This window comes from Parus major, chromosome 2 (assembly GCF_001522545.3).
Source record: "Parus major isolate Abel chromosome 2, Parus_major1.1, whole genome shotgun sequence".
Lineage (NCBI taxonomy): Eukaryota > Metazoa > Chordata > Aves > Passeriformes > Paridae > Parus > Parus major.
The window spans coordinates 91,801,166-91,828,500 of NC_031769.1; the positions used below are offsets into that span (position 1 = coordinate 91,801,166).

General features: G+C 38.7%; 1 protein-coding gene across 7 annotated transcripts in view; it reads right to left on the reverse strand.

Moving 5' to 3' along the window:
- CARMIL1 (capping protein regulator and myosin 1 linker 1) overlaps positions 1-27,335 on the reverse strand; it is a 192,670-nt gene that overhangs the window by 84,057 nt on the left and 81,278 nt on the right. For all 7 annotated transcript variants that reach the window (XM_015617094.2, XM_015617093.2, XM_015617089.2 and 4 more), the window contains 9 exons: positions 24,024-24,083; positions 21,689-21,810; positions 19,604-19,701; positions 19,181-19,251; positions 18,970-19,043; positions 13,850-13,925; positions 11,168-11,256; positions 6,053-6,147; positions 1,981-2,067 (listed from right to left, as the gene is read on the reverse strand). In XM_015617094.2, the coding sequence (XP_015472580.1) occupies positions 1,981-2,067; positions 6,053-6,147; positions 11,168-11,256; positions 13,850-13,925; positions 18,970-19,043; positions 19,181-19,251; positions 19,604-19,701; positions 21,689-21,810; positions 24,024-24,083 (772 nt within the window). The remainder of the gene's footprint in view (positions 1-1,980; positions 2,068-6,052; positions 6,148-11,167; positions 11,257-13,849; positions 13,926-18,969; positions 19,044-19,180; positions 19,252-19,603; positions 19,702-21,688; positions 21,811-24,023; positions 24,084-27,335) is intronic.

Below are 27,335 nucleotides of genomic sequence, written 5' to 3' on the forward strand. Positions count from 1 at the left end.
ATTTAACCAGAATCTTCAAATCAATAAATTTATGTTTGAACTTCACACTACCTCATGCAATACTCTAACAGTAATCTCACTTTCATTTGCAGACAATCTTTCATGCTCTTTTACCACTCTCTGGAGGCTCAGACTGTTAATAGCTCTCAGGAACTTTGAGATACAATATTTGAAGAAAGATCAGCTGGGAAGTTGCCACCTGAACTTCACTTGTCAATCTTAGAAACTTATCTCACATAAAAAGCACTTTTAAAATAAGGTCAAAACCTGAGAGGAATTGTTCAATTTCTCAAATTTCACAAAAGCTTAAAATAAAAAAAAATTATAAGAAAGAAAGAAAGGTTGGGGGAAAAATACATGCATTTTGGAGTCTACTGAATCCAAGATCCAAGGACTCTTTTAGACTTTTTCTACAGAAAGTATTCCTCAAGCTCAAAAATAGCTTCCCAAGTTAAAACCAAATCATTACTGTCTTCTTAGGTCAGAGAGAAACTGACAGCTTTGCAGCAATCTGAGTTCCTTCAGATCCTGAGGGTTGTAAGAATTCCCATTTAAAGACATGGCATATACTATTTTTAGGAAACACTGAGAATCTGCCATGGGACAACACTAATGGTAACATGTTACTCTGAAGGTCATCAATATTAGACATACTGGAAAATATTTTCAGCTTTTGCTTAAAGATCATCTTTAAAAAGTATGTTAAAAACCTTCAGATTCTTTTAATAACCTCAGAATTCACTTTCACTGACAAGAGTTGCGTGGGTGCACTTCATCAAGTTGGCATTTATTCTTTATGAAAAAGGAAATGTTGCTAGGGTGTTGTCCTGACTCAAACTTCACAATCACTTGCTGAAATAATTCAGCTCACATGAAGAAAAGTAGAGAATGAATGAACATACCAGAACTGCATAAATTTCTGTTAAATTCACAAGTATCCCATTTCAAGAGTACATGTTGCATTAGTAAAGACACTTAATCAACTGTTACCAAAAACTGAGTGAGTAGTAGAAAACAAAAACCCTAGAGTTTAATAAAAGTATTTTTAGTGAAAATCATTATTTAATAATTTCACCTTAGGATTTACTGTTTACTTAAGCATAATAAGAGCCATAGGCTCTCATAATAAAACAACAAAAAGTCCTTTACTCCATCCATATTTCCCCAGGTCAACCCCTGAAGCTAAGGAGAATACTGAATCTGCACTTCACAGAGCAATAACAAACGGGGATAAAAGGGCACATTTTCTATCTGTTATCAGCTAATGTCCTTCATACTGTTAACTCAGTCATCTTTTCCAGGTCATCAACATCTACAAAAAAGCAGCAATAATGTCAGTGTGGTTTTTCTATTTTAACACCCATTACCTATACAGGAGACCGTGGGTTTGTGCAATCTCTGTAAGAGGTCACTGCTTCTATTATTTGTAAAACAAAAATGCAAGAAATCCTGAAAGCTTCTGACTTGTGTTTCACTGCTGCTATTGCTTTTAGAATATACAACCATTTCAACTACAATTTGAATTAGAATTCAAATCAGAAATTTGTAAATTATAAAACAAAGAAGTCTTTAGTCAGAGCTACTCCCTCACCAGCCACTGTCATGATGCTTGGCTTCATAAAAAAACAGTGTACAAAACATTCGGACATTTCCCTACACATGTTGGCTTCAGACATTTTTTTGAAGTGCATATGAAATGTATCTTTCATGTCAATCCTAATTTCAGTCTTCCTTCATAATACATGTTCAAACTAAACCCTTACAGAAGCAAGTCTGAGTTTATCAAAGAGCTGAAGGGTACTCAGAACCCAGCCCAGGGTTCAGCAACCCAGGACTGCAAAAAAAGCAGATACCCTGTTTAGAAAACACATGTAAATCATTTACAAAATTAATTATTTTATAATATAGTAAGAAAAAGTATTTTTGTATCTAAGTCTGAAAGTTTTAGAAGAGAAAAAGAGGCATATTTATAAAACATACCTTTAGGTGACAAGGAGGTTTTAGATAAATTTAAATGCTTCAGTCCCTTTGGAAGTTTGGCGAACTGGATGCTCAAAGATGACACACCTGTTGGGGGAGCAAAGACAAAAAAGGATGTTTTCAGGTGAGCTCTGTGACCTCAGGTTCTCCCAGCAAATCTCAACAGGGGCAAAATCCACCGCTGACCCTTGAGGAGGAACTGTACTCACTGTGCAGGTGGGCTGTCATTTTATGAACTTTTAACAGATGTAATCAAGACCCCTGCTTTGATAACCACTGCACAGATAGGAAACTTTGTTTTTATCCATCAGTAATCCTCCTTAATTAGTTTAAAAACTTTATAATACACACATACTTTTGAGAAGGATTTGAAGTGAAGCTATTGCACACACCAAGCAGTCACCATTTGGAAAATCTGGATGCTTTATATTTCAGGAAAAAAAAATAAATTAAAAAAATCTAGGTATGATCTAAAACCCAACAATGCTGTTTCACATGGAACTTGAAACTATTTATACTTTCTTATAAAAGGATGGGCTGTCAAGGCAAGAGAGGTGCCCACATTAGCTAATATCACCCTCTTTTTTGAGACAAACCTTAAAAGCCAGGTCATAACAGCCATTTAATTCAGCAGCCTGCAGGCTACCAGCCAGGACACAGGCTTGGAAATGCCACAACTGCTTGCAATCCTAAACAGTAAAAACCTATTAAGACTCTGACACAGACTCGACTACCTCAGCACAAATTCAACAAAAGAAGAAAACCTTAAGAAGGCACTTTTCATTAAAGCCTTTACACAGTGTGTCCAAGTTCCCCACTCCACAAATTTAATGCTCCATTTTAAGCAGAAGATTGAAATTTGATTAAGAGGGCACATCCTAAATAACAGTGCAACTAAGCCGTGAAATATTTATTAGAGGAATAAATCAACATAGAAACTCCAGGCTTAACCTGAGGTGTGAAAAACAGTGATATACAGCAATTCACTTGGAGAGAAAAGGGCACAGAAAAAGAGGGTAAAACCTTTTACTTGATTGAAAGCATAGTAGATTAAAAAGCTGATACCCTGTCCATGTGCACAGACATGAAACAATCTGTGAAACTGTAGGTCACATACCTATGTTCACTCTGGTTTTATTCTGTTTTAAGTGTCATTGATAATGAAGAAGCCAGCTACCTTCCAGATACTGTGGTAGGGTTTTTTTTTAATGTTCTCTGTAAAAGCACGTTGCGTGCAACACCTGTGCAGCTCAAAACAAGACCTGATTTTTTATTTATATCACTACAACATTAGACCCAGGAGACCTTGGCATCATTTACTGTAAAGCACAATGGTAACCAGACATCTTCACCAATTTTCAGCAATGAATCCAATAATATTAACAGGATTTTCTTTCATAGCTCTATAAGGACAATCAGTATCACTAAGGATACAACAAATGTAATTTTTGCTGTTAAGCATTTTGACTAAGACATGCTGCAAATAGTTTTACCTCTCCATCTTTGTATTTAGCTAACAATCTGCAGACAAATTATCATTCTAGCCAAGTTGAACAATTTTCACACCTTGCTAGCACTAAGGGGATTAAGTTGTAGTTATAAGATACAGGAATCAAGTGCAGAAAAGAGAAAGTACTGCTGATTACTCTGGCCCTTGAACATCTTTTAAGTCACTCATTTTTGCTAATGGCATAACAGAGATGAGAGTTCACATGGCAGAAATGGAGTTAGCTGCATCTAGGCACACAGTTTGGAATTTGAGTACTATGAGGCTTCAGTAAGACTGTTTTGCATTATTTTTAACAAAATATGAAATTAAATTCTGATTCTAGGAGAGACAAAAGCAAAACTACCATCACTTCAGTGTGGCTAGGTATTTACAGACGAGATTGATAACAAACTTTCCAGGTGACAGTATCACAAATATTGACAGTATCATAAAGGACAGCCAAACACAAATGAAGAGATTAGTCTCAGTAGAAAAATCACTGCATATAGACACTGCACTGTACTTGAACTGAAGACAGATCCTATGCTTTAGGTACACTAAACTCACTTCCCATGCTGCTGGGATACAGACAGTTGCATTAATACATAATAATATCATCCCTTTGCTTATTGGTACTTAACAATATATAATAGCTTAGTATATGTTTGTGTTCATACAGGGTGCAATATGTTCTTCTCCAGAAAACAAACAACTCTGTGATTTCCCTTATAACTGCAAAATAAGCTAGTTCCAGCTCCTGCAGGTGATTTTTCAAAAGGTATTTTTCCAAAACTCATACGTTTATATGAATCTCCACATTTACTTGTGAAATCCTTCTTAATGCTCCAGTTTACCAAAGTCAAATCTACCTTGAACCCAGGGAATTTTCTTGAACTGAAAAACTGCAATATTTGCACATTGCAATTATAATTAATTTCTAAGTACTCTATAACCTATCTAATTCTAATGAAAAGGTCAAAGCTTAATTGTGCATTTGTTACGAGAGGCTGAGATGATGAAAAAAACCCTACTAATTTCTCCAAGTTGTAGTTTCTGCATTTTATTTCTGTCTTATGTGGATACCACGGAATGGCTTGAGTCTATAGGCTTGTTGCAAATAAAGCACCCCCATGGATATGTTTAAAAAATGAAAAAAGATCCCCTGCACTGTAGAGTATCCAGTGTCTGGTCAATTGTTTTCCTTCCATGATAAAAATGAGTTCCTTTAAAAAAAGAAAACAACCTTTCAAATAACACAACCTAAATACACTTCTTCAAAAGCAGAATCAACAATGTACCAGTCTTTTTTCCAGCTTACAACAGAAATTTCTGTAAAATGCCTATGGCACGTTGTAACAATAACGTTCTTCAGCAAAGCGCTGGCTTTTATGTGATAAGAATTCCTAATGAGGATAAGCAATAATCAGCAGGCAAGAGGTAATCAGAAGGGTTAAAGCCATTCATGTGAACAACTTCAAATAAAAAACTGTTAAGAATAGTTAAAAACAAAAACGTTATCATGCTTGCTTCTGGTCAAAAGAAAAGTGATACAGATGCTGAAAGGAAAAAAAAACCCTTCCTATTTTTCTCCTCACTGAACCAGCAAGAAAGAAGAGACACCTACAAAATTATGTGTTAACAACATTGTGAGTCCATCAGGTCGTAATCAGAATGAACAGCTTTTCTATTTTGAATCGTGGCAGCAAAGAGAATAGAAAATTTCCCCCAAACAAACCAAATAAAACAAAAAAAGGTTCACTGTATAAAAGTCTCGTTTTTCTTCTGGCCCAACAGGAGCACAAGATAGTCTGATCCCAGAACACTGTGTGCCTGGAATGCATTAAGTGAAGCAAATGGAAATCTCACATGGGCAGCACTGAAGGGTCAACTCCACACTGAAAGAATGTAACCTTATTTTAAAAATAAATGCCTCTTGGGTGAAAAAAGAGTAGACAAGGGAGAGGAATGACTTGATATGTACTGAAATCATGCCTAGCAGTGCCTAGTCTGAAAAAAGCTGAGCTGTTCAGCTTGACTTTCCATCTTGTGGAGTTAACAGCACTTTGCTCCATAGGAATTCTAGTTATGCCAGTATTATTGAACATCACCAAGACCTCACAACAGGGCAGGCTAGCACAGAGCTGAGAAAAGGGGCAATTTTCATGCGGAAAAGAAATATAGCACTGTAACTGAAATAAAAACACAAAACCATCAGAAAGATACATTCCAAGAAACAAAGTTGCCTTGTGCTTCCTCTTTCAACTGATTACACTACTTATAAAAATGCACACCACTTAAAAACCAGAGTTTGGGGCTTCTTTTACCTTCTAGTTCTAAACAATCACTGTGTTCTATCTTCCATTAAAATCCAGGGTTGGTTTAAGACATTTAAGTATTTCTCAACACAACAATGGATATGTGCAAGTCAAAAAGAATGTCAATTCTCAGTCATTTGTGAACAGCAGAAATTCACAGTAGCATTATGCATAAAACAATAACCTATTTTTCAGACAAAGCTGAACAGAGCTGCAATAACCCTCCTATTACATTTATAGAAAGAGAAAAATGTAAATGTTACAATACCTCTATCTTCAAGTGGATTGCTGGCAAGGTTGATCGTATGAAGTCCTGAGTTGGGATTATGGGCTAGGGCACTGGCTAGTTTCTGTGCAAAATCCCTGCAACAAAAAAAAGAGAGGGAGAAGGAATCCTGTTACCCCCTCTGTCAACAGCACACTCAAAGGCTTAAAAGTGTCAAGGGATTACTATCCTTTACAAGTGGACTTTACTACTGCAGAGCACTAACTGACTCCTCATGGTTCCAAACAATGTTTATCTGGCTAATTGGCTATATTTCACAGGGAGTTACTTCATCAATTTACCCATCCTCTGACCTAAGTGGCCAAAGAGTATACAAAGACTAAAATGCTTTTGACAGAGATCTGAAGGTATAAAATAGGAGTTACACAGAATAACTCAAAACTTCACATCTTCCGTATCTCTCTGCACACCACAGGATTTGGAGATACACATCAACTTGCACTCAACAAGCCATCCTACTCACTTGCAGCAGCTTTCTGCCAATACTCACTCAAACAGATGGGCTTTGCAGCATATCTAGAAGTATTTCTAGTCTTATGAAACAGCAGGAACAGCTCTCTCAAAGAACAGCAGCACACTGATGAGCTGGTCATCTGCTCCATTTTACAGAGAGAAGCATCAAAGGTCATAACTGGCTGATCACAGTCCCAGCAATGGATCCAAAAGAGATGTGGAATATCAGTTCTGGGATACTGACAACAGCCAGGCCAAGTAGCACAGACAGCTCTGAAGCAACCTTAACCAACTATGGTAGGTAGATGTCGTAGCATGACCTCTGTCCCAAAGCCACTTTTTAGAGAGGCAAGGGAGCGCTGCCCCGCCTGAAAGCACCTTACTGCAGCTGGACTCACAGCACTAAGTCAGAAGATAGCTTGGGTTTTCTCGCACACCACATTGTCCCACTCTGGTGGAGAAACATTCCTTGCATGAAGTCAGAAGGCTGCTGTCTTATCAGCTCTAAAACAAATCCTCAAATCTGTTCTCATACCAACTGAGAAGTTATGATGTGATAAGGGACTAGACCTACTGTGGGCTTTTGATAAAGTGAGGCTGTAATTTCAGTGTTCTTACTTCACCTAAGTTAGATGCCAAGATAGAAAGCAAAGCTATGCCTTGAATTTCTTTCTCTCTCTGCTTTGAAATACAGTATTTCTCCTCCTGTAGGCCAGTGGTGAAGAGCTACCAAAATGCTAATTAATACTGCCCTCTGTTTCCTTGGAACAGATCCTGCCTATCATCAAACTGTGCTGAGATCCACAGTGGAGGTAGCATGCTCTTCCACTATTTGGAAAAGAAAGGAAACTGAACAGCAATAGCCTCAATTCAGCTTTTGGTTATCTGTAGCTGCAAAGTTTCCTGGAGTACAGAGATGCTCCAGGGAAGTTTAGTTTTCCTTTAAAATGCTGTGTCCTTCTGGGGCTAGAATGGTTCCAGCACTGCAGATGCAAGATGAAGGGCTGCCTTTAGGAAAAACATATTCTCTTCCTAAAATACAAGCAGCATGTGAATACAAACACTCAACAAAAAGAACTTCTGGACTTGAAACTTTGCCACCTGACAGGCTTCAGGGTCTCCTGCTTTGCTACCAGCTGCTGCTGCAGAAGATTATGGATCTCCTGTAGGTCCTCAGTGACATTTGCCAAGGCTCTGGAAATCCTCCAGCATTTCAAATGGTGCTAGATGCCTGCCCTTAGGCAACTGAATCAAGCTCCTTATGTCCAGCCAAGAAAAAGGAGGTTTTGAGTTAAAAAGCAACAAACCCTTTCCTCTTGAGGAGTTTCCTCCTCTTCCTTTATCCCTAACAGATTCTTGTCATTACAATACTTTGCCTATACCTCCAGGCTTGTTTACAAACTCTGCTCCAGCTTTTGCCAACAATATAGGCAGGATTACCAGAACATTTTGGACAATTAGAGTGTGTGTGAACTACTTAGCAAAGGCACAGCAAACTGACCTCCACCAGGAGGCACTGGATTATCTATATTGGGCTCAGAGGGCTCCAAGGCTCATTTTAGAAAAAATAATACAACCAATAACATACACTCCCTGTGCAGCCTCTGCCATAAACAGAGATACCTTGGCTCTGCTCATGGGTGAACATCCCTTCCCCTCTTTTGTTCACTATTTGTTTCAAGTCATAAAATTTGTTGCTTCTTTTGGCTGCACACTTACGAACAGAGCATGTGGTCTAAGTCTGAAACTTGCTATAAAGCATCAAGCTTGCTCTGTATGCATTACACAGCCATGCTTGGCTGAAACAAGCTTATTCATGCTTGTAGGTAAAGCCCCAAAAAGGTTCTATTTAATTATACATATGACAGATGGATATTTCATCAAGGGAAAGAATACTACCAATCTGGAAACATCAGACAAACAAAACAATTCCTTGAGATCTGTCTAGACAACATCCCTGTAACAGAAAAAAAGAGGATGTGTGGGAGGAAGCAACACTGTTAGGTCTAAGGACATTAAGACTCTGTCAAGAAGGGGAGGATAAGACTAGACACGACTGTCAAAGGCTCTCTGGATACCAGCAAGAGGCACTTCTGCTCTTCCCCATGTGGCAGCTGGCCACCCCCTTTGGAACAGGGCTGCACAGGACAGTGTGAAAGGAGGCAGGGACATTCTGCCTGCCAGCTTATAGAGACCATGTAAGTGCAACAAATAAATCACTTGCACCAGCTCCTGCAAACAGGGCTTTGCAGACTGGGAAGTCTGTCTTGCAGTTCCATGGAAATCACAGAACATCCTGAGTTGGAAGGGACTCCCAATGATTGAGACCAACTCCTGGTGCTCCACATGAAACCCCAACAACCCCACCATGTGCCTGAAATTATTGTCCAAATGTTTCTTGAGCTCTGGCAGGATTGGCATCATCTCCCATCATCTGGCATCATCTCCCCATGACCAGTGCCCTAGGGAGCCTGTTCCAGTACCCAAGCACCCTCTGGAGGAAGAACCTTTTCCTAATATCCTAGTCCTTGCCATTTGGCATCTTCCAACAGTGCAGGTCAAGGGAAACTTACACCATACACGGCCTGTGCCTGTCAGGCCAAGCTGCAAAGCCTGGTAGACACCAAAGCCCAGCCTAATCAATAGGCTGAGCTGCCCACTCAGAAATCTGTATTTTGGTTATCACATATTATTCCATTCCTCTAAAATACCTCAGGGATTAACCCTCTTTTCAAGCTCATTTTTTTGGGCCAGTCTGAATCAGTCTCCTCTCCGTGAATTCTGGACATCATGTGTGTTAATTAAAACACTTACCAAAACACTTATGATTGCTATATGCATTGAAGCCTTCCAACATTACAGCAATGGGGATAAAATTTCCAAGGGCATCTAAACTGGCACAAATCTTATCAGACAGGGGTTTTCATTAGACATCCTGTTTTTCCCAACAGGAAGTTCACACTTCCCTAGTTCTGTATCCTTATTACAGCTACTGCACAATAGTTTGCTGTTTCATCATTTGGGAGGATGACAAGTGTTTATGAGGCTGTGACCAAACCAAATCACAGAAATGAATGGCTGGAGATAGAAAATAACAGAATCATCTTAAACTGTCTCTGCTGCAGGAAGAAATATGCTCTTGCAGCTGCTCGGGTTATTTCTTACAGCTTTACTCTTGGTAGCTCTTTCTTAACCCTGGTTTGGCATTCTATCACAGCTCATTAAAAATGACTGGTCTGTAAGCCATGGGAAGGAAAATACCCAGCAACAACAGGATCTCATAGCAAACAGACATGAAAAATGGCAAAACTGACAAATGCATCCTTGGCAAAAACAGACAGTGTTGATCAGAACAGATACACACCAAGGCACAATGCCGAACACTCTGCATGTAGATGGAGACATGAAAAAGCAAAGTCACAAGTTGATTATCTGTCAAGTCCTGTTAGAACTGAAAAGCAGTTAATCCAACTGTGATAAATTAAGGTAGGCAACGAGCAAAGGTAGTCACCATATCCTTTTATATTAATGATTATCACTTGATTTCATGGCACATACTGGAAGAAAAACGAGATTAAAACCAGGGGCTTATGTTTGAATGACAGCTAAAGGCAGTGTACTAGTGATCAGAAAGTTCATGTTATTATTCCAACTCCACCTCAAATTTCTTGTGTCACGTAGACAATTTTGTTTTAAAGGCATTTTAATGCAAAGTGCACTTTAAAAAGGATAAAAGGACTCCAACAATGAAGAGGAGACAATGTAAGGCACACCAAATATCTCCCCTGTGCTTGTTTCCCTTTATTTGTAATTCTGGATGGTGCTCTGCTTCTCCCACCTTTACATGGCTTTTTTAATTTTATTTTTTAAAAAAAAAATCATTAGTTCTGGAGTTTACTTTGTTTACATTGTCTTGGACACTACCCTAACACTACTAAAACAAGCACTACAAGAACAAACTAGCACCTCTGGAAGTAACCTGAACTTTGCTTCTATTTCCTGTGAAGGGGGGAAAAAAGAACAAATACCTAGTAGTAGCTACAGCTTATTTAAATTTAAAACATATTGCAAAAAATGTATTTAAAACATATGCAAGGATTTAATTGTATGGCTTTTTCTGTGTATCTTCTAAATCTATGGCAAGCCAATAAACTTACTGATCTACTTTCTTCAAAAAATTTGTAGTGTAAAAGTCCTGTTATATTTGAGCAGACAGCAATCCACATTAAGGCAACACCAGCTCATTTGGAAATGAAACAACCACGTGTTATGCAAGATGTTTTTTTTTTACAAAACCTAAACCACTGTTTTTTAAATGATAAAAAGGTGTTGATACTTCTATTGGAGCCATATTTGGAGAGGAACAGTACAAGCCAGTTTAAGGTTTATGCTCTCTTTCAATCACTTTGCTCCACTTAGCCCAACTCTCCAGGCAGAATCTCAAAAAACACCAGTTCAAAGGGATTTCTTGGACATACAGACCCCCTGGAAAACCTCTGGAAAACCTCATGGCTAGAGGCTCATCACAACTAGACAGACACTGAGCACAGCTTTTTTAATGCTTATTCTGGCTCACATACATCACATATCCCTTTTAGTGGGAGTAAGCAGCATCTCAAGCGACATTTCGAAGGAATTACTTACGTTCTAAGCCCGGCATTCTCTAATACCAGTTCTTCCAACCGACTGGACCTACTCACCACTCGCAGTATCTGCTCACAGAGATCAGTGGACTGCCACAGAAAAGACAGAACAGTGTTAAAGAACACAAACACGGAACAGACAGTTATTGAGCTAAGCTGTACATCGTAATGGGATCCAGGCCACAACCATCTTCTTGTTATACATAAATAGGAAGTAAAAATACCAGAAACATCCAGGAGAGTCAACAAAAGACTTCTGGAAAAGACTCAAGAGAAGCAGGAGGCAGACTAAAAGAAAGTAACTAATGAACCATGCCACCTAACCAAAAGGGGCAGAATGTTTATAATGACAGTGAGAACAACCTAAATCATGTGGCTCGGAAAAAACTCTCACTTAATTTTTAAGGAAATCTTATTCATATGCCTGCTACTCCAGCAGAAATAAGTGGTAACTAGTACAAATGAGGATAAAGCCTGACCAGGAATGACAACTTAAGACAAAGAAAGATGTTAGAAGGGGGAAAAAAATCAAAAACAAACAAAAAAATCCCCCAAGCCACAAAAAAACCTCAGGAGCTAAAGTACCCTAGCTAGAGATGTCCTCTAAAGACTCCCAAAGACTAGTGGTTAAGGGCCATTAATATTTGAGTATGAATTCTTCCATGCAGAAGCAAATCCCACCTCGTGTTCTTACTCTTGTTGAATTCTAGAATTTGCATGGGTATTTTGCAAGTCCCATGAACCAAACATGACAACAAAAGAGTTTGTTTGCTCTTCTCATTCAAATAGAGAGATAAAACCATAATCATTCAAAAGCCATGCAATGAACTCTGTACCTCATCACCTTTTATGCTAAACTTTTATTTTGCTTCTGGATTTTTCTCCCCACAGCTCACACTAACCAGCGTTCATGTGATAGCTGAAGCGGAATTTCAGTCATGATCATGAAGTGTTGAAACTATTTTGTTACCTGCCTTTAAAAACAACAATATGACATTCATACCTGGGACATCCTTGTCTCTAATGACTGTCTGACATTTTGTAGCTTGTGTATCTTACAGGGTTGGTTTTTTTACTTTCAAACTAATTGAATGTCCAGAAAAACCCCCCTAAACAAAATAAATCTGCTCTACCACACACACAAAATCTTATTAATCCTTCACATAGAAAAGGTTAACAATTTTTGGTGAAGACTGTTAATTCAGCCATCTTCCCACTAATTTCTCTACCATCCATGTTTTAATAATTCAGAATATTATCAGGATCTTTCTTCAGTACTGTGATTGCAAGTGGAAAGTTTCATGCCTGTACTATAAAACCACCGTGGGTACTGTGTATCAAACACAAGGTCAGAGTGGGACCCGTGGAACACAACGCACTCGATGGCCTCCGGATATGTCTGACCTCATAACGACCCTTGGCAGTGCTCCTACGGCATGGATTTACTGTCTCATGATCCATATTTCCCTAATTTTTGACTTTAAAATAGAATGTGTGGAAGGTAAGAGGCTGGGTTTTTTAAAGTAACTGATGTACTTTCTAGACTGAAAAAGTTTATTTGTTTTCCACAGGAAAGCTGCTAAGAGAAACCCCCAAAACATTCACATAAATGTATCTCGGACAGATAATAGGGCCAAGTTTTTATTCTACACAGACTACACCAGCCAATCTTCTAACTAAGCAAACTATCTCATTTCACTGAAGCGGAAACTGATTAATTGCATTGTACCTTTTAATAATGTTGATTTTAACAGCAAACTACAACAGCACTAAAAATACCACCAGCTTCATTCCGTGCGTAACTTTGAGAGAGATGTCCCAGCAAGAAAGAAGTTTTTTGCCTATTCTTTTGCCAAAAAACACATAAGTTCCTATTGAATTTTCATTGAGAATGATAGCTTAGGAATATAATGAGAGCTTTACAGACCAATAAAATGGAACCAATTTATACAAGATGAAACTTAATATTAATTTTTAAAGGCAAAAGTTTCCGGAGGCAACCATGAAAGCAATTTCTCAAGCAAACCACTAACTCCCACTGTGACTATAAACTTTCAAATTTAGAAGAAATAACATATTTTGATATATTTAAATTGTCACTGAATTACTGCTTTTCTTGGACTTTTTTTTCAGTAGTCCAACTTGTTTAGACGCGCCCTCTTTTTGCTTTTAGGAGCAAAAACTGATATGGAAAAATACCGGTGCCACACATCAGTGCTTTAGAAAACTGGGAGAGAAAACCATCAGTGATAATTACACAGAAAAAAAGTGCTTTATGCAAGAAAAAAAAATCCCCTGAATCTTGTCATTTTCTTTTCACCTCCAAAACACAACTAAGATTTCTGGCTGCTTTAAAGTTACTTTCCAATTAGTCACATAATATTGTGTGGGGGAGTCAGCAATGCCTGATGAAGTTTTTATGGGCTACTACTATCAACCAACAAAGTTTTCAAACTATATTATTTGAAATGTTCACAAGATTTGACTCTCAGCAATGTTTTTATTGTCCTAATTGACTATCCAACAGTTTGTATTTTTCTGATATGATTCCAGGGGGAAAACATTGGCAATAGATTGCTCAGTTGTACTTGCCTAAAAAAATTCACTTTAAAAAATGTAATAGCATCCTTTAAAACACAAAGCCTGGTAGAAAGCAGATATATTGTTTCAATTTATTACTTACTAATTTCAGATCCTTGGAGGACAGCTTTGTAAACCACTGATTATACTCCAGAGCAGCAACTATAGGTATTAAGTCTCTAGAAAAAGAAAAACACTTTTACACACTTTTCATATAACTGTCATTTGAAACAATCCCCTAAGTGTTCTTCCACCTCTCATTCCCCATAGTTTTGCAATGCTAATTGCCTGCCATCCCCATTATAGAAAGCTCTGTATTCTGAAAAACAGCAGCAGCAGCAGCAGCTGCATGTCTTCCTCCTATTTTAATAAAAATTTCTGACTGGCCAACTGGCATATATAGCATGAATTTTAAAATCAGGAATTTGTCTGGGCTGCCATTCCTACTTTTAGCATAACTTTCTCTTCAGCCTGTGACATGTTTAAGCTTCTTAATCACCTCTAATTATAATTTAGCATGACGCTAAAAAGCTTTTTGGCACTCTGATGATTTAATATAATTCCATGACTGAATGCTTCTAGAGAACACCTCCTTGTCTCATCTCTATAGTTAAATTCCCCCAGGAAACAGGAGACCTGCAACAGGATAATGCGACATTCAGCACAAACCCTCCTTAATTGTAAAAGGGATTTCACAAATGAAATTCTAAATTATTCCCATTTTCTTCGTTCCAAGCCTCTTAACATGATCTGCTCTCCCTCTATTAAGTTTCTCCAGTAGCAGACGTTGATGAATGTCACGTCTGTGCGTTACCCCCGAGCAGAATCATTCATCAAGCACTATCACACCATTTAGCAGTGCGGCACTTGCATCAGTTTGGTGCTGCATATTAAATACTTATATACACCTACACACAGAGGCTTAACAGCTCCTTAGAAAGCCCTTGTCTTTATAATGAAATAAAGAGCTCTAACATACACAAACTAACTTATCAAGCCAGCAAAACAGTGCCACTCAAGCCTGTTTTTCTAGGGAGAAATTTAAAAGCACTGCCTTTTATAAGCTAGTCCAGCCCTCCCCCTCACTCCCCAGCTCTTCATTCAGGACATATGCAGGTAGGCACAGATCTGCAATTAACAGGCAGCACCCTTCTCCCATCTTCTTTCTATTCTCCCCCTCCTCCAGTTTTCCTCTGCAAACACGCAGACGCTTCAGGGTGGTTGTTAAACACCAGGGAAGCCAGGAGACATCACGTGGACACACATTCCGTAGGCTATATTGGGAGCTGCAGTTGCTGGATTTGGAAGTACAAGCATCACTAAGGTAACAGATCGAAGGTGCAGCATTCTGCAGCAAAAGACTGTAGCCCACCAGCTGAGAAGCTCATGCAAATAGACCATTTTCACACTCCTGCAGAGGAACTAGTGTGAGGTGCCCTTCGAGGATTTAAGCCATCTTTCCATCTTGCTCATAGCACAGCACGTTGCGTGGTGAATTTGTTTCCACAGGCACAGCAGAGACTTAGCAGCTTCATGGAGTGTATAGATTTATTTCTGCCCACCACTTTGTTTTTGTTCCTACACACACACACACTTCATCTCCATGTAAAGCAATAACTAACAGGTGAAATGTTAGGTGAGAAAAAATAACAACCCAGAGGTACTTCCCCCTTAGGCTGGGGAGGCAGGAATCTTTCCATGGAGTATGGAATGCCCACAGACAGTGAGGTTTGCTCCTCTGCAGTTCCCTGGAGAGATCAACAAGGTGGTAATGAATTTTTAGCTTTGATACCTCTCTTGCCACTGCCTTTGCCTTGGAAGTGGAGTGAATATAAGAGCAATTTTTCAGGTGAAGTTTTGGTTTGTTCATGCAGCAGTAACCAGGCAGCACAGCTGGGCAAACAATGGACAGGCTGATGCTGGTGGAGCAGAGCTGTTCACACTGGAGACCACCACCTCCAAAAGCAGCAGAAGGTACAATGAACATTTGTAGTTCAGCCATCAGCAGCAGCCCGGCCCCTTCCAAGGAACAGAGGGACAATGACTGGGGATCACCAGCTGCAAGGGTTCACACTACCAGGGAGCTGGTAAGGCAGCTCAGAGGGCTGGCAAGGGCTAAGGACCTTCTGGGCAGGAGAGTGGCTGCAGACAGAACTTGCCTGAGGCTCTGCCTTTCTCCCCCTTCCTTCTCTGGCTCAGGAGGGAAATGGCCGAAGGACAAGGGGTGCTCAGTCTGAGTGGCAGAGCTATGACACTTTCAAGAAATGTTTAAAGATGAGAACATGTAAATCAGCTCAGCTGATTTGCTTTAAAATATTCCTGTCCAGCTGCAAAAATGCTTCTTGAATAGTTTAGTCTTCTGCAGTATCCAAGGCCTGTTTGTTCAAATCCCAGTCAAGCACAGATACTGCCTGGGACTTTCACAAACACCAACTGTTAATCCCCTCCACACACCCCTTTTCCCCCTACTCCCAACATACATGCAGACAATGGAAGCCCTACCTGTTCTGCAAGCAGCTGTATTTACTGTCTAGAAACTTTGCTTTATCGGATTCTACCACCTGATTTTAAGGGAAGGCTTTTTTTTTTTCATTTTTGTTCCAATTTTTGAAGGTACTTCTGACCAATAAGGGTCCCTTTCAGGGACTACCTCTACTCCTTCTCTTACTTTAAGCTCATTTAATCCAAATATTCTTGATATAGAGTTTTTATTTTCAAAATTACGTATTGCTTTATTCACTTTAATCTATTGCAGTATAAATGGGGTATTAACAATAACCTGAATTATTTTCCAATGTGGTGTGAAAGAAAGCTGAGGACCAGTCCCAAAAGCAGGGCCTAATCATAACTTTCCCTCATTGAGATGCTTATACTGATTAAAATTACAACCCAGAATAAAGTAATATTTATAAAAGATAAATCTGTGCCATCTTAAAATAAAAAACAGATTCTGTTCTTCTGGAATGCAGACAATCTCTCCAAGCCTCAACAAAATTCCAGTTTATCTAGTGCCTTCATGTTTTTTCAACATCTCTGTCCCCCAGTGTATTCCAGATGGCAAGAAATCTCAACAAAAGGAAAAAATCTAAATAATTACACTTTTCTTAGAATTTTTTGAATGTCCAAATAAGCTAAAACACATGCTACACAAATTAAGATCATGATACTGTATCAAATAAGCCCTTTTTCACTTCTTTTCACTTTGACTCCTTTTTATTATTATTATTATTATTATTATTATTATTATTATTATTATTATTATATAATTATATGGTTCACAACACAACATTGGAAGTCATGTTCCCATGCAGCAAGGCATGCTGTGATACTCTGGGAACTTAAATTAATCTATAATTCATGCCATCTTACGTTGACCGTTAACAGAAATGTTTTACTTGGAAAAACACAAATTGTTTATTTTAGCAACGCACAGCCCCTATATTCAGAGAACAGATGTACCTATCCTACCTTGCAACTACACAACATAAACTGTAGAGATTTGGCAATCCCAAAAATTAGGTGGATGAGATATACAGCAGTCTCATAAAAATCCAAAGTATAATGGCATACTGTGAATTTATAGCAGCCCCCCTCTCTTAAATATATTGGAAAATGCTTACGTACATTCTTGGATTGACTGGGATTTCAATTCCTAATTTGTATTTTTAGTGAATAACAAGGGTTTGGCTTTCTTAAAATATTAATCTTCTTGACATTTCACTCCAAAACTTTCCTCAGTTCAGTCCTCTACATGTAGAAGCTCTCATCACAAGATGGATTCTACAGCATGTAAATGGCTCCGAAATAAATTTGAGTCTTTGGACTTAGACAATCGTGAAACACTTAATAAGGACTTTTCTTAACAGTACAAATACATTTCTTCAGCAACATCAATTTTGTAAGGTATATTTTAATGAGAAGCTTTTCTAAAACAACAAACCCATTACTTCATTTTCTGGAAGCCAAACTCATTTGCACCAGCAGAGACAGTCTAAATATTTAAAACAATTCCATCTACTCTTTCCTAATAAATTGTTCAAACATTTAATATCTATTGAGACCGGGTATCTGCAGGTCACCTTCTCAAGAATGCCCCACAGTCTTTTCACCACTTCATCTTGCAATAAATGTTTAAAGCCCTGAAGTTCATGCCCCAAATTTGCTTGTGCTTAATAGTATTCCTCCCCTTATCCTCTTTCAGCAAGGCTTAACCAAGGAAAGAGTCTTTGGCTACATCTGTCACACACCAGTTGCCATCCTGCAGTCTTGAGTTACCTCTGAATTAGTCAACACAGATACTGCTTGGTAACTTTGCCAAGGGATGCACTGCAGACTGTGAAAATGTGCCACAGAAAATGAGCTGAGTCTTTGAATGGGGCATTCTGCGAGTTCACATACCAGACAGCTTAAAGCTGCGAAGAATGCCGTGGCAAAATACTCTTATTTACCTACCTCCAGGTTCAGCCCTTCTGTTATGGTATTATCACATGGTATCTGTGATAGGTTCTTTATTTTTTCACTGGGTCCTCCCATAGAAACAAATGCTTTCTCTATCTTATTTACACTTTCTTAAATTTGCAATTTCCTTTGTATAATGACAAATTTTAGTTAAGTCCCATTTCTTCCTACTTGTAATGTCTCCAGATTCAACTTTCTCAGAATCCAATTTTCTCAGCCAGCTAAAGTCAGTAAACTAAATACAACACTTAGCTAAGTTTCAGCATCTCACAGCAAAATTACCCTCAATTAATTCCTTTCTGGAAGTATATATTTTTGATAGCATCTATTATAAGTGAAGAGACAACTGGCTGGAATTCAGTTGAACAACTTAAACCTTCTACTGACTTGCTGACAAAAATTAATTTCCTTTACTGTGTACACACGAGAAAAAGATTCTGCAGAAGACTTCACAATTTCCTTTTTTGCTTTGCCCACCAGATGTAGCTGCATGTTTTATCTGCTGAATTTGAGCTGTTATACCCACCATCACAGGAAAAGTATCTATCTGCTAACTTTTTGGATTGCTTCCAATAAGAAAATATATTTATCTTCTCAGGCTCCTGAATGAAATGTGGTTTCCATGGGGCTTTTGTGCAAAAACAGCAGCTTTGTGCTGAAAACTAAAAATGCTAGAGATGGTCATTTCACAGGGCTACACATTCCAATAACAGCTGTGGGGGCATCCCACTTCATCAACATCAGCATGATTAGCATGTGGTTTACCTGTGGTCAAGGTGGCTGAAGTCTTGCAAATTCAACTCTCTGGTATCTTGCGTCAGATAAATCGTATCAACGTCCTGTTAAAAACACATAACCAAAAACATCTTTATGGAACTGTAGTGGGGCTTTTTTTGTCAAGAACTGTGGATTTACCTGTTCTTTCATCACTAGTACAGACAGCTGAAAGGAGCTTCAGAACAAGACAAGCACTTACCCACTGCACTTCTTCTCTGTAGGGGAATCCAAGCCAGTCACAAACGCAAGCGTACATCTGTGAAAAGCCTCCTACAAACAACCCAAGAGACTATTTAACACCGTAGTCAAACAAGCAAACAAATCTACATCTAAAAGAACATTTCAATACTTAAAGATCCAGTCTTGCAAAACTCACTCCCTTTTTCTCTCAGAAGACTATCCATTGTGCTTATGAAAGGAACTGAGACTATCCTATCTTCAACTTGCTAAGTTGCAAGAAAGCTTAATATAGTGCCTTCACCTACCAATCAGAAGTCTGCTTCATACTAATTACACCTTAAAACTAATTACACCTTTTCAAGCTTCTGCCAGAAATAGAGTTAAACTTCCTGACACTGCAATTCCAGTCCTTTTATATTTGAGCATTTAATTTCATTCTCACCACAAGGTCCAAGTTCTGCCACTGTCTGACTGTCCCACAGGGCCTGGAGATTAGCCAGCCTTTCTGAAGGCTCCATAGTTACTTTTTTCATAATCCTCCTAGATGGAAAAGAGAGGAAAAACATAATTCATGGCTTTGAAAGCATTTTTAAACACACAAACCTTTTTATTTTAAGAGCATTTTTAAATGAGCGTATAGGAAGAATTACCATTTTTAATAAAACTCACTTTCCTACCTAAGAAGCACACAAATCATTCTGCAGCACAGCAGAAGTAACATTCATTCATTCTTTCTTTCTCTCATTCTTTTGATTAATCCTGTGACTACTGGAGCAACTAAACCCCTTTGTATTACAGGATCTCTCCATCTAAGGAGACTTTTGGCCCTCATCTGACACCAGGATGCCCAAAATCGGGAAGAGACATGGTATTAATGGTTACCCTGAAACCACTGCCGTACATACGCTGCTTTTATGCGGAAATAGCACCGTGGTGCAAAGAGCAGAGCAGCTCCATGTGGCCTCTAGGCTGCACTCTTGATGTCCAGCTCCAATCTTTGTAATTTGGAAGTGGTTTCCCTCCCAAGACAGACAAGAAACCTTCCTGCCTTTTAAGAAATAAAATTACCTGCTTTTCTGAATGCCAAGACTGCCTCGTATACTACAGAACTGATGAGGGGTCTAACAGGGAGGGAGGTGGAACAGAAGAGACCTAATAACCAACAATAAGTGGAGAAACCTCTTCCCCCCCCTTTCTTGCCTGATCTGGCCCTCTATCATCTACACAACTCCAATGCCTTCATTTTGGAAAACTCTGCCATCTGAGAGGAGAGCAAGAAATCAGATTTTTTTTTTTTTTTTCCCTGGGAAGCAAGCACTCCATGCAGCTACCCAAACTGCTCCAGCAATGTTCTCAAGAAAGCCCAGAAAAAAACATATACAGAGTTCAAGGCCTTCATAAACAACCAAAGAAACAAACAGTCTTGCAACCCTCTTTATTCTTTTTGTCTGCATTTCTCCCACTATTACTGAGGTTTTATAGCAACCCTGCTCACAAATACTCCGTTGTATTCATGTTCTTGGAAGGGAGAGCTCAATCTCCACTAAGGCAGTTAACAACACTGCCTGAGAGGAAAATTGGAAGTGGAAAAAAAAATGAAAACAAGAAAAAGAAACTGCCCTCCAGAGTTTATGAACTTGATTTCCTACTCCACCAACAGGAAAGGTGAATAATCAAGACATCCACCCAAAATAAAACACGTAAGTTTAGCCTAACCATTCACATCTAGTGTCTGTTACTAAAGTTCACTTACAAAAATCAACATTTCTGGGAAAACTCTTTTCCACAGCCCAATTTTCTAATAATGCTGAAAACCAGGGGCTAAAGAGAACACAGTAGTGTGACTTGGTAGAGTGATGAAGATGAGGCAATGACTGAGAAGAAAGAAAAGAAAATGAAGAAAACCTACTGAGAATTGCTGCAAGATGATAGAATGTAGAGACACAGGTAAGAGAGAAAACCAAGGCACAAGTAATGCAATGAAAAGAAAAGGCAGAAAATGAGGCAAATAATTCAAGGAGTCAGCTAAACCATGGGAAGTATATGAAAAGACTGCTCAGGGCCCAGTTTTGAAGAACACGGCTCACAATCACGTGCATTGTTTCAAAAACACTGAAAGTAAATGGAACTTTTCCCTCCTCTCCCAACTCAGATTTTACTTCTGGGGTGGGAAAAAAATAAAACAGAAAAAGGAGACAATTACAACAAAAAAGACAGAACCTAAGCTATACCTGAGGCTGGAGAGGCAACAAGGTAAAATAAAAACTCAAGACCTCAAATAAGGTTACCACCCTTCAAACCAAAGGCTCTTATGACCCTACAGGATCACACACAGTCTACCTATGCTCTACACTGTGTCCTGGTTCTGCCATACACCTGGACAAAAGCTCAGTGCTTGTGGATATGATTCTTATATCCCCAGTGTATTTCTGAGATCAGGCTGGGAAGACCAGCAGACAAAAAGGGGTAGCTTATCACTGCTTCCATACAATCTGTTCCCACTAGAGGTGCCCTAAAGGATACTCACACTGGTGAGAGTCCGGGGAATATCTTCCTGAGGCAGGTCCCAATGTGTGCCAGCACCTCGTTCACATCCTCTGAGGATGCCATCTTCATGGAGATGCTGCATTTCTCAGTTTCCATAATCAGCTACAAATATAAAAGTGCAAGAGGCTGAGAAGGATATCATATAATTCATGCTGACAAATTAAACAAGGAAGCATTTTGAATGCCAGTTGAATGCTCGTAGGGATCTGTTATTCTTTAAGACATGACACAGCAACGCTCCAGGTAAAAAGTTTCTGAAAGTTGTTCTTGAATGTACAAGACCCCCGTATTCACACTTTGCTTTTTCTAACAGTGCCCTGCTTCCCACGGGAATACAATTTTCAAAGGATCTTGACCTCAGCTGACACTTTGAAAACCAAGAACTTTTCACAGCATTGTCTCTTTTTGAAACACATCCCAGAACACCAGGAGAAGCAAGCACAGCCTGACAGGAAACTATTGAATGAGCAGCGTGCCTGTTTCCTCCGGCAAAAAGTAAAAGTCTTTAATGGCTGTGATCCTCTGGAAAAGCTCTACTGCTTTGTTCTGTGCTGTTTAAGAAAATGCTGTGCTGCTGTGTGTCTCAGTGCAGATGAAGCAGTAACTCAGTCCGCGTAACTGTCCCGCTGTCTGGGGAATATGTGCTTCAGAGAGTGGGATAAATAAAGCCTTTTGCGATAGATATTGAGCATTCAGAACTAAATCAGATTAGGGTATGAGTGACACATCAGCTCTGCTGCTGCTTTCAGCTGCATCACAGGAAGCAGTGTAATGTTTCTGTTGACTCCGGTGTGAATAGTTAGCACAGCCCAAGCCATCATCTCTTTCGATGAGAAGCTGTGCACACACAGTGAGAAGGTAACATTAGGCATGAATAAGTGAAGACAGACAGTAGGAGAGGGGACTCTATGCAGGGGATTGCTTCTAATTGAAGCTGGTTCCCAGGGCTCTCTTGGTTCCCAATTCATGCCTAAGGTCACCTAAGAGCTTCCTACCTGTATTACCCCTAAAGCACACTGAGACTATTCACACCTTTTACCATCAATTCAACTCCTTTCTGAGCCTTTTGCCACCACTCCCTGATGATGAATGAGTGGGCAGCTTACCACAGTTTTTCATCCTCACCAATATTAGCACAACATTTCCTTATATTACTATGTTCATTTGTTCACTTATCTTACAGTAGGAAGCTCTTCATGGCTCTCTGGCAAGATGCCTAGGACAAAACTACACCCTTATGATATCAAACCTATAATATGCTGTTTGCAGGAAAACTGCAGCAAAATCATTTGCTCCACAAGAAATAATCTAGGATTCTCTCTGCCTTCAGTTATAAGCCTCGCACAATTAAAACACTTATGAATGTAAACATGAAAAACCTTAAGAAATACTTTAGGAAAAGTGTCTGCTAATTGAGGCTGCTGAAAATCTTGTGTAAATGCTGCATTAACATTGATTGTCTATGCCTCTAGGAAAAATTAGTAATAGTTACCTTGCATTTTAGTACCTTAAATAAAAGAAAGCCACAAAAACTTAGAATTTAGTTAATGTCTCCTCACTAAATCACCTGGACCTTTTTATTCTTTTCCCTCCTTAAAGGAAAGCTTCAAAAGGCAGGTTAAAAAGATGACATGTTAATACAATGGGAGCTTTTCAGAGTTCAAAGTATCTCAGGCACTCCTATTCTTAAAAAAGCTCTTTAAAAGCCAAACACACATGAAACACACGAAGACTTTGATACAATTGAACTGTCAAACCTTGTCAACATGTTCATCTTATGAATTAAAAACGCTCTAAAGGCATTCTTCTTTTCAGCACCTTCTCTTTGACATTTATGTTTTTGGGCACGTACCTTCCTGTCAAATATATTTTGTGCTGTACACAGTAAAGGCACGAAGAATAGTTGAAAGCAAAGCATTTATGCCTGCAATGTAAGCAGTAGCTTTTGGCTTCCCCATAAAGGCATTCACCACGGAAGCCACTGCAGCTTGTGTGGTGATTATTGTGTACCAGCCACCACAGCTTTACCATCACTGAGAAAAAGATCCACTTATGATACAAATGGAAACTTGTACCATACTGATCTAGAAAAAAACCCAATCTATTTCTTATCATTATTCCAAGTGCACAAAACATTCCTAAAACTGACTCTTTAAATCCTTAATGCCAATTTTAAGGCATTAGACCAGCATGAATGCAGGAATCCAAATGCACAGTGTGCTCAGTGGAAAAGTACATCTGCATGTTAGAGCATTACCTCCTTGACTGGAACAATTTAGCAGTAAACAAGCATCTTTGATCTAGATTACACTCACCTGGCCTGGTTTACTGGAAGTTACTCCTTGGATTTCCAAGTAGCTGAAAGTTAGTTCTAACTGTAGTTAGGAAAGAAAACACCACATTAGTGCAAATATCATCTTATTTTAAAGAGCACCTGCACTTCTCCATGAGGTTAAAAAAACCTTAAGCAGGATACTGATATTTGATAACATCTCTGTAACTGGCACTAAGTATTTGTTAATACCTGGATGCATTTTTCATTAAAAAAATACTTACATTTGCTTGTTACAGGTTTAAATGTTTATTAGAGGTTATAGGAATACCACATTGGACATTTTACTCCAAGCTATAAGAACATAAGCTTATAATCAATTTTGTGAAAAAATTTTACTATAAAAAGCATCATTAATACAATACCCTACCGATGGGTACTCTTGTGACTGATTAATCATTTATTACAATCCTTACAGCTTTGAAATTATTCTTTCATTAGTTACATTGATCACAGATGTGAAAAATTCTAGTGAACGGAAGCTGAAGGGACATGTACATATTATATATATAATACATATATATATGACTAAAAATAACATATATAAATAGATACATATACTGATATGAACATAAATGTCCAAGGACTGCTTTAGCTTGTCTAAAAGTATGACAGGAAGCGATACATAAGCTTTGTCTGAGTGGTTTGTTTGGATGACATTCAGACTAGGCAGGGAAGAACATACTGAATCCAAGTGGAAGCTCAGAAGGTGGCAGGGAATTCTTCACCAGGGACAAATCTAGGGCTACAGAGATTGTGCTCAGATCTGAATTCACAATTATGTAGACAATCATCTTGGCAGCTGAGATACAAAGAAAGAAACAAACCTCTTGGACTGAATTGGAACTACAGGGCAAGACATTAGCTCATTTCCTTTTAGTTACCATTGAAACCACTGCCACTGAGCAGCCTGCCTGAACTGCACCAAGTTTCCTGTACTTTATCTTACCCTAGGTTCACAGGGTGCTCCTAGGCTAACAGGCAAGCACCATATCATTTTATTCCTGTATTTGTGAAAAAGTCAACCCTGAATGGCTACTGGGGTGCTCAGAAGACAGACACAGCTAACGAGACTCCCTCCCTGTAAAGGCTGGAACAACACATTGGAAAGTCAGGAACAGAGGTACCAGCTTCCAACCATCAAAAAGCTTTCCAGAAAACATTTGTTATTACTGTCTCTGTGTTCTCTGTCGCCTATTTTCTGAATCCTTATCCCTTCAGTTGCCCTCACAATTTGGCAGCATCAGAAGATAAAAGCACCCCTCCCACTTTCTGTGCAAAGTTCACCTTCCACCAAAGGCCCTTCTTGGTGAACAAACTTTACTCTGCAGTTTTTGGCTTTCACGTGCTTCATTTCACACATGGTGCCACAGGGGCAGCAAGCACAGCAAACAGGCAATTTCAGGGGTGCCACCACATCTGGTTACAAAGCCCAGTGAGCACAGGGAACTGTGGCAGGAGTGGCAGAACCAGCACAAGCCTCTCCTCAGGGCTCACACCAACACCCTGCATTTTCCCAAGTGCAAGGCATTCCCTTCTCTTCCGTGCTTTATTTCTAAGCCATGACTGGAAGTCTTCTGTGATGATTCTGTGATGACATGGCCCAGTGCAGTTGACTCAGGGCAGAAAGAAAAAAAAAAAAAAAAAAAAAAAAGGGAAAAAAAACAAACCCACCAAAAAAATCTATGGCAGCTATTGTTAGTTACTGGATTAAGCAGGACTACACATACAGAAGGGAAAAGCTCCTTTTTCCAGTACTAATTAAATATTTCTTTACCTAAATCACAATGAAATTTTAGAGTGGAGTTTCTGTGATTGAAAACCTCCATATTTTGAAAATTATTTACTTGAAGAACTTGAAGGTTCTCTTTTTTTGCTAAGATATGTGCAAACACATACATACATATATGTATACATAATAAAAAATATTTGAAAAGTTCACACAGATCCAGACTCAAGAATTTAGTCTGCAAAACCTCTTGCAACTAAATTAACAAATATCAGGAAACATGGCACTATCTCTGCAGCTCATCTTTAGTTTGTTTTTCTAGTTAAAAATATGAATGTATAGTCCTTGCTTTGCAGCAAAAATGTAAAACACATTCTAAACATCATCTACCTCAAACTAAGAATAATTTTTACTTTAAAAGGTTTTAAAAGGCATAATCTCATTTATTACCCAAAATTATATGTTTTTAAAATCCTCTTAAAAAGCTATGTGTGCCTCTCATTTAGGAACCTTTCAGTTACCCGGACAGCTAATTTCACAGTTTTCAGTTTTTTCGACCAAAACTTAATGAAAGTTGCACTAGAAATACATGCACAGATCTGAACTACATTCCTACAAATATTTTATATGCTTATTTGTGGGCTTGATGACACATCCAGCATTTACTAATGTTGCAATTACATTTTATATAGACTGCAGTAAGAAGTAACAAGCTTTAATTACTGTCCTTCAGTCCCAATCAGTCCACCTCGATTAGTGAGAATGACTGATTGGAAGTTTAGAGGTGGCCATTGTTATATCTTTGCTCTAAGGATAATAGTGTGAGTTGGTACTGTAGCTAACCAACATTAATTCCTTTTAACTTTGATCCTTGTTTAGTAGATGCATCTCAAACAAAAGTAAAGCTTGGAATTGAATGCAGCAGTTAGTTACTTGGAGCTGGCCATCTCTAGGCATACTCAGTTTTGTCAGATGTCCTCAGAGAAATAACGTGTCTTTACTGAATGTTCTTGGCTGTCTTTGGAGGAGTTACTGCCTGGCAGTTACAAAAAAGTTCTCGGGCTCAGAAAGCTTCTGAACAGCTATTGAAAATACTACAGACATTAGAAAAGTTACTAAGTTTCACTAACCCTGCTAGAAATGCATTTTCAACCATCATAATAATGGTTCAGACATAAAGTTTAATTTTTACATAAATCCTAAGCACAGCTTCTCATCATCTTCCTTCTATTTGCTATCACCAAAATTGCATTTCTACTAGTACACAATACATATTTTAAATTTTAATGAAAACAAACCCAAGTTTTTCAACTATGCAAATCTATTTAATGAGTTCTGAGAATTGTCTGAAACACTCAGCTGAACAGAGTTATCACTTAGTACTCCAAGCCTCAGCCTTCAAGAGCTTTTTGATGACTTAAAATGGCTTTGCTATTGTTTAACAAGATCATGATTACCACCTGTCTATCATATTGCCATTGCACTGATGTCTGAGCTGTTCAACTGGATCTATCTTTCCAGGCAAGCAGTCACCAAACCCTGTCTTAAAAAGCCCTGGCTGAAAAC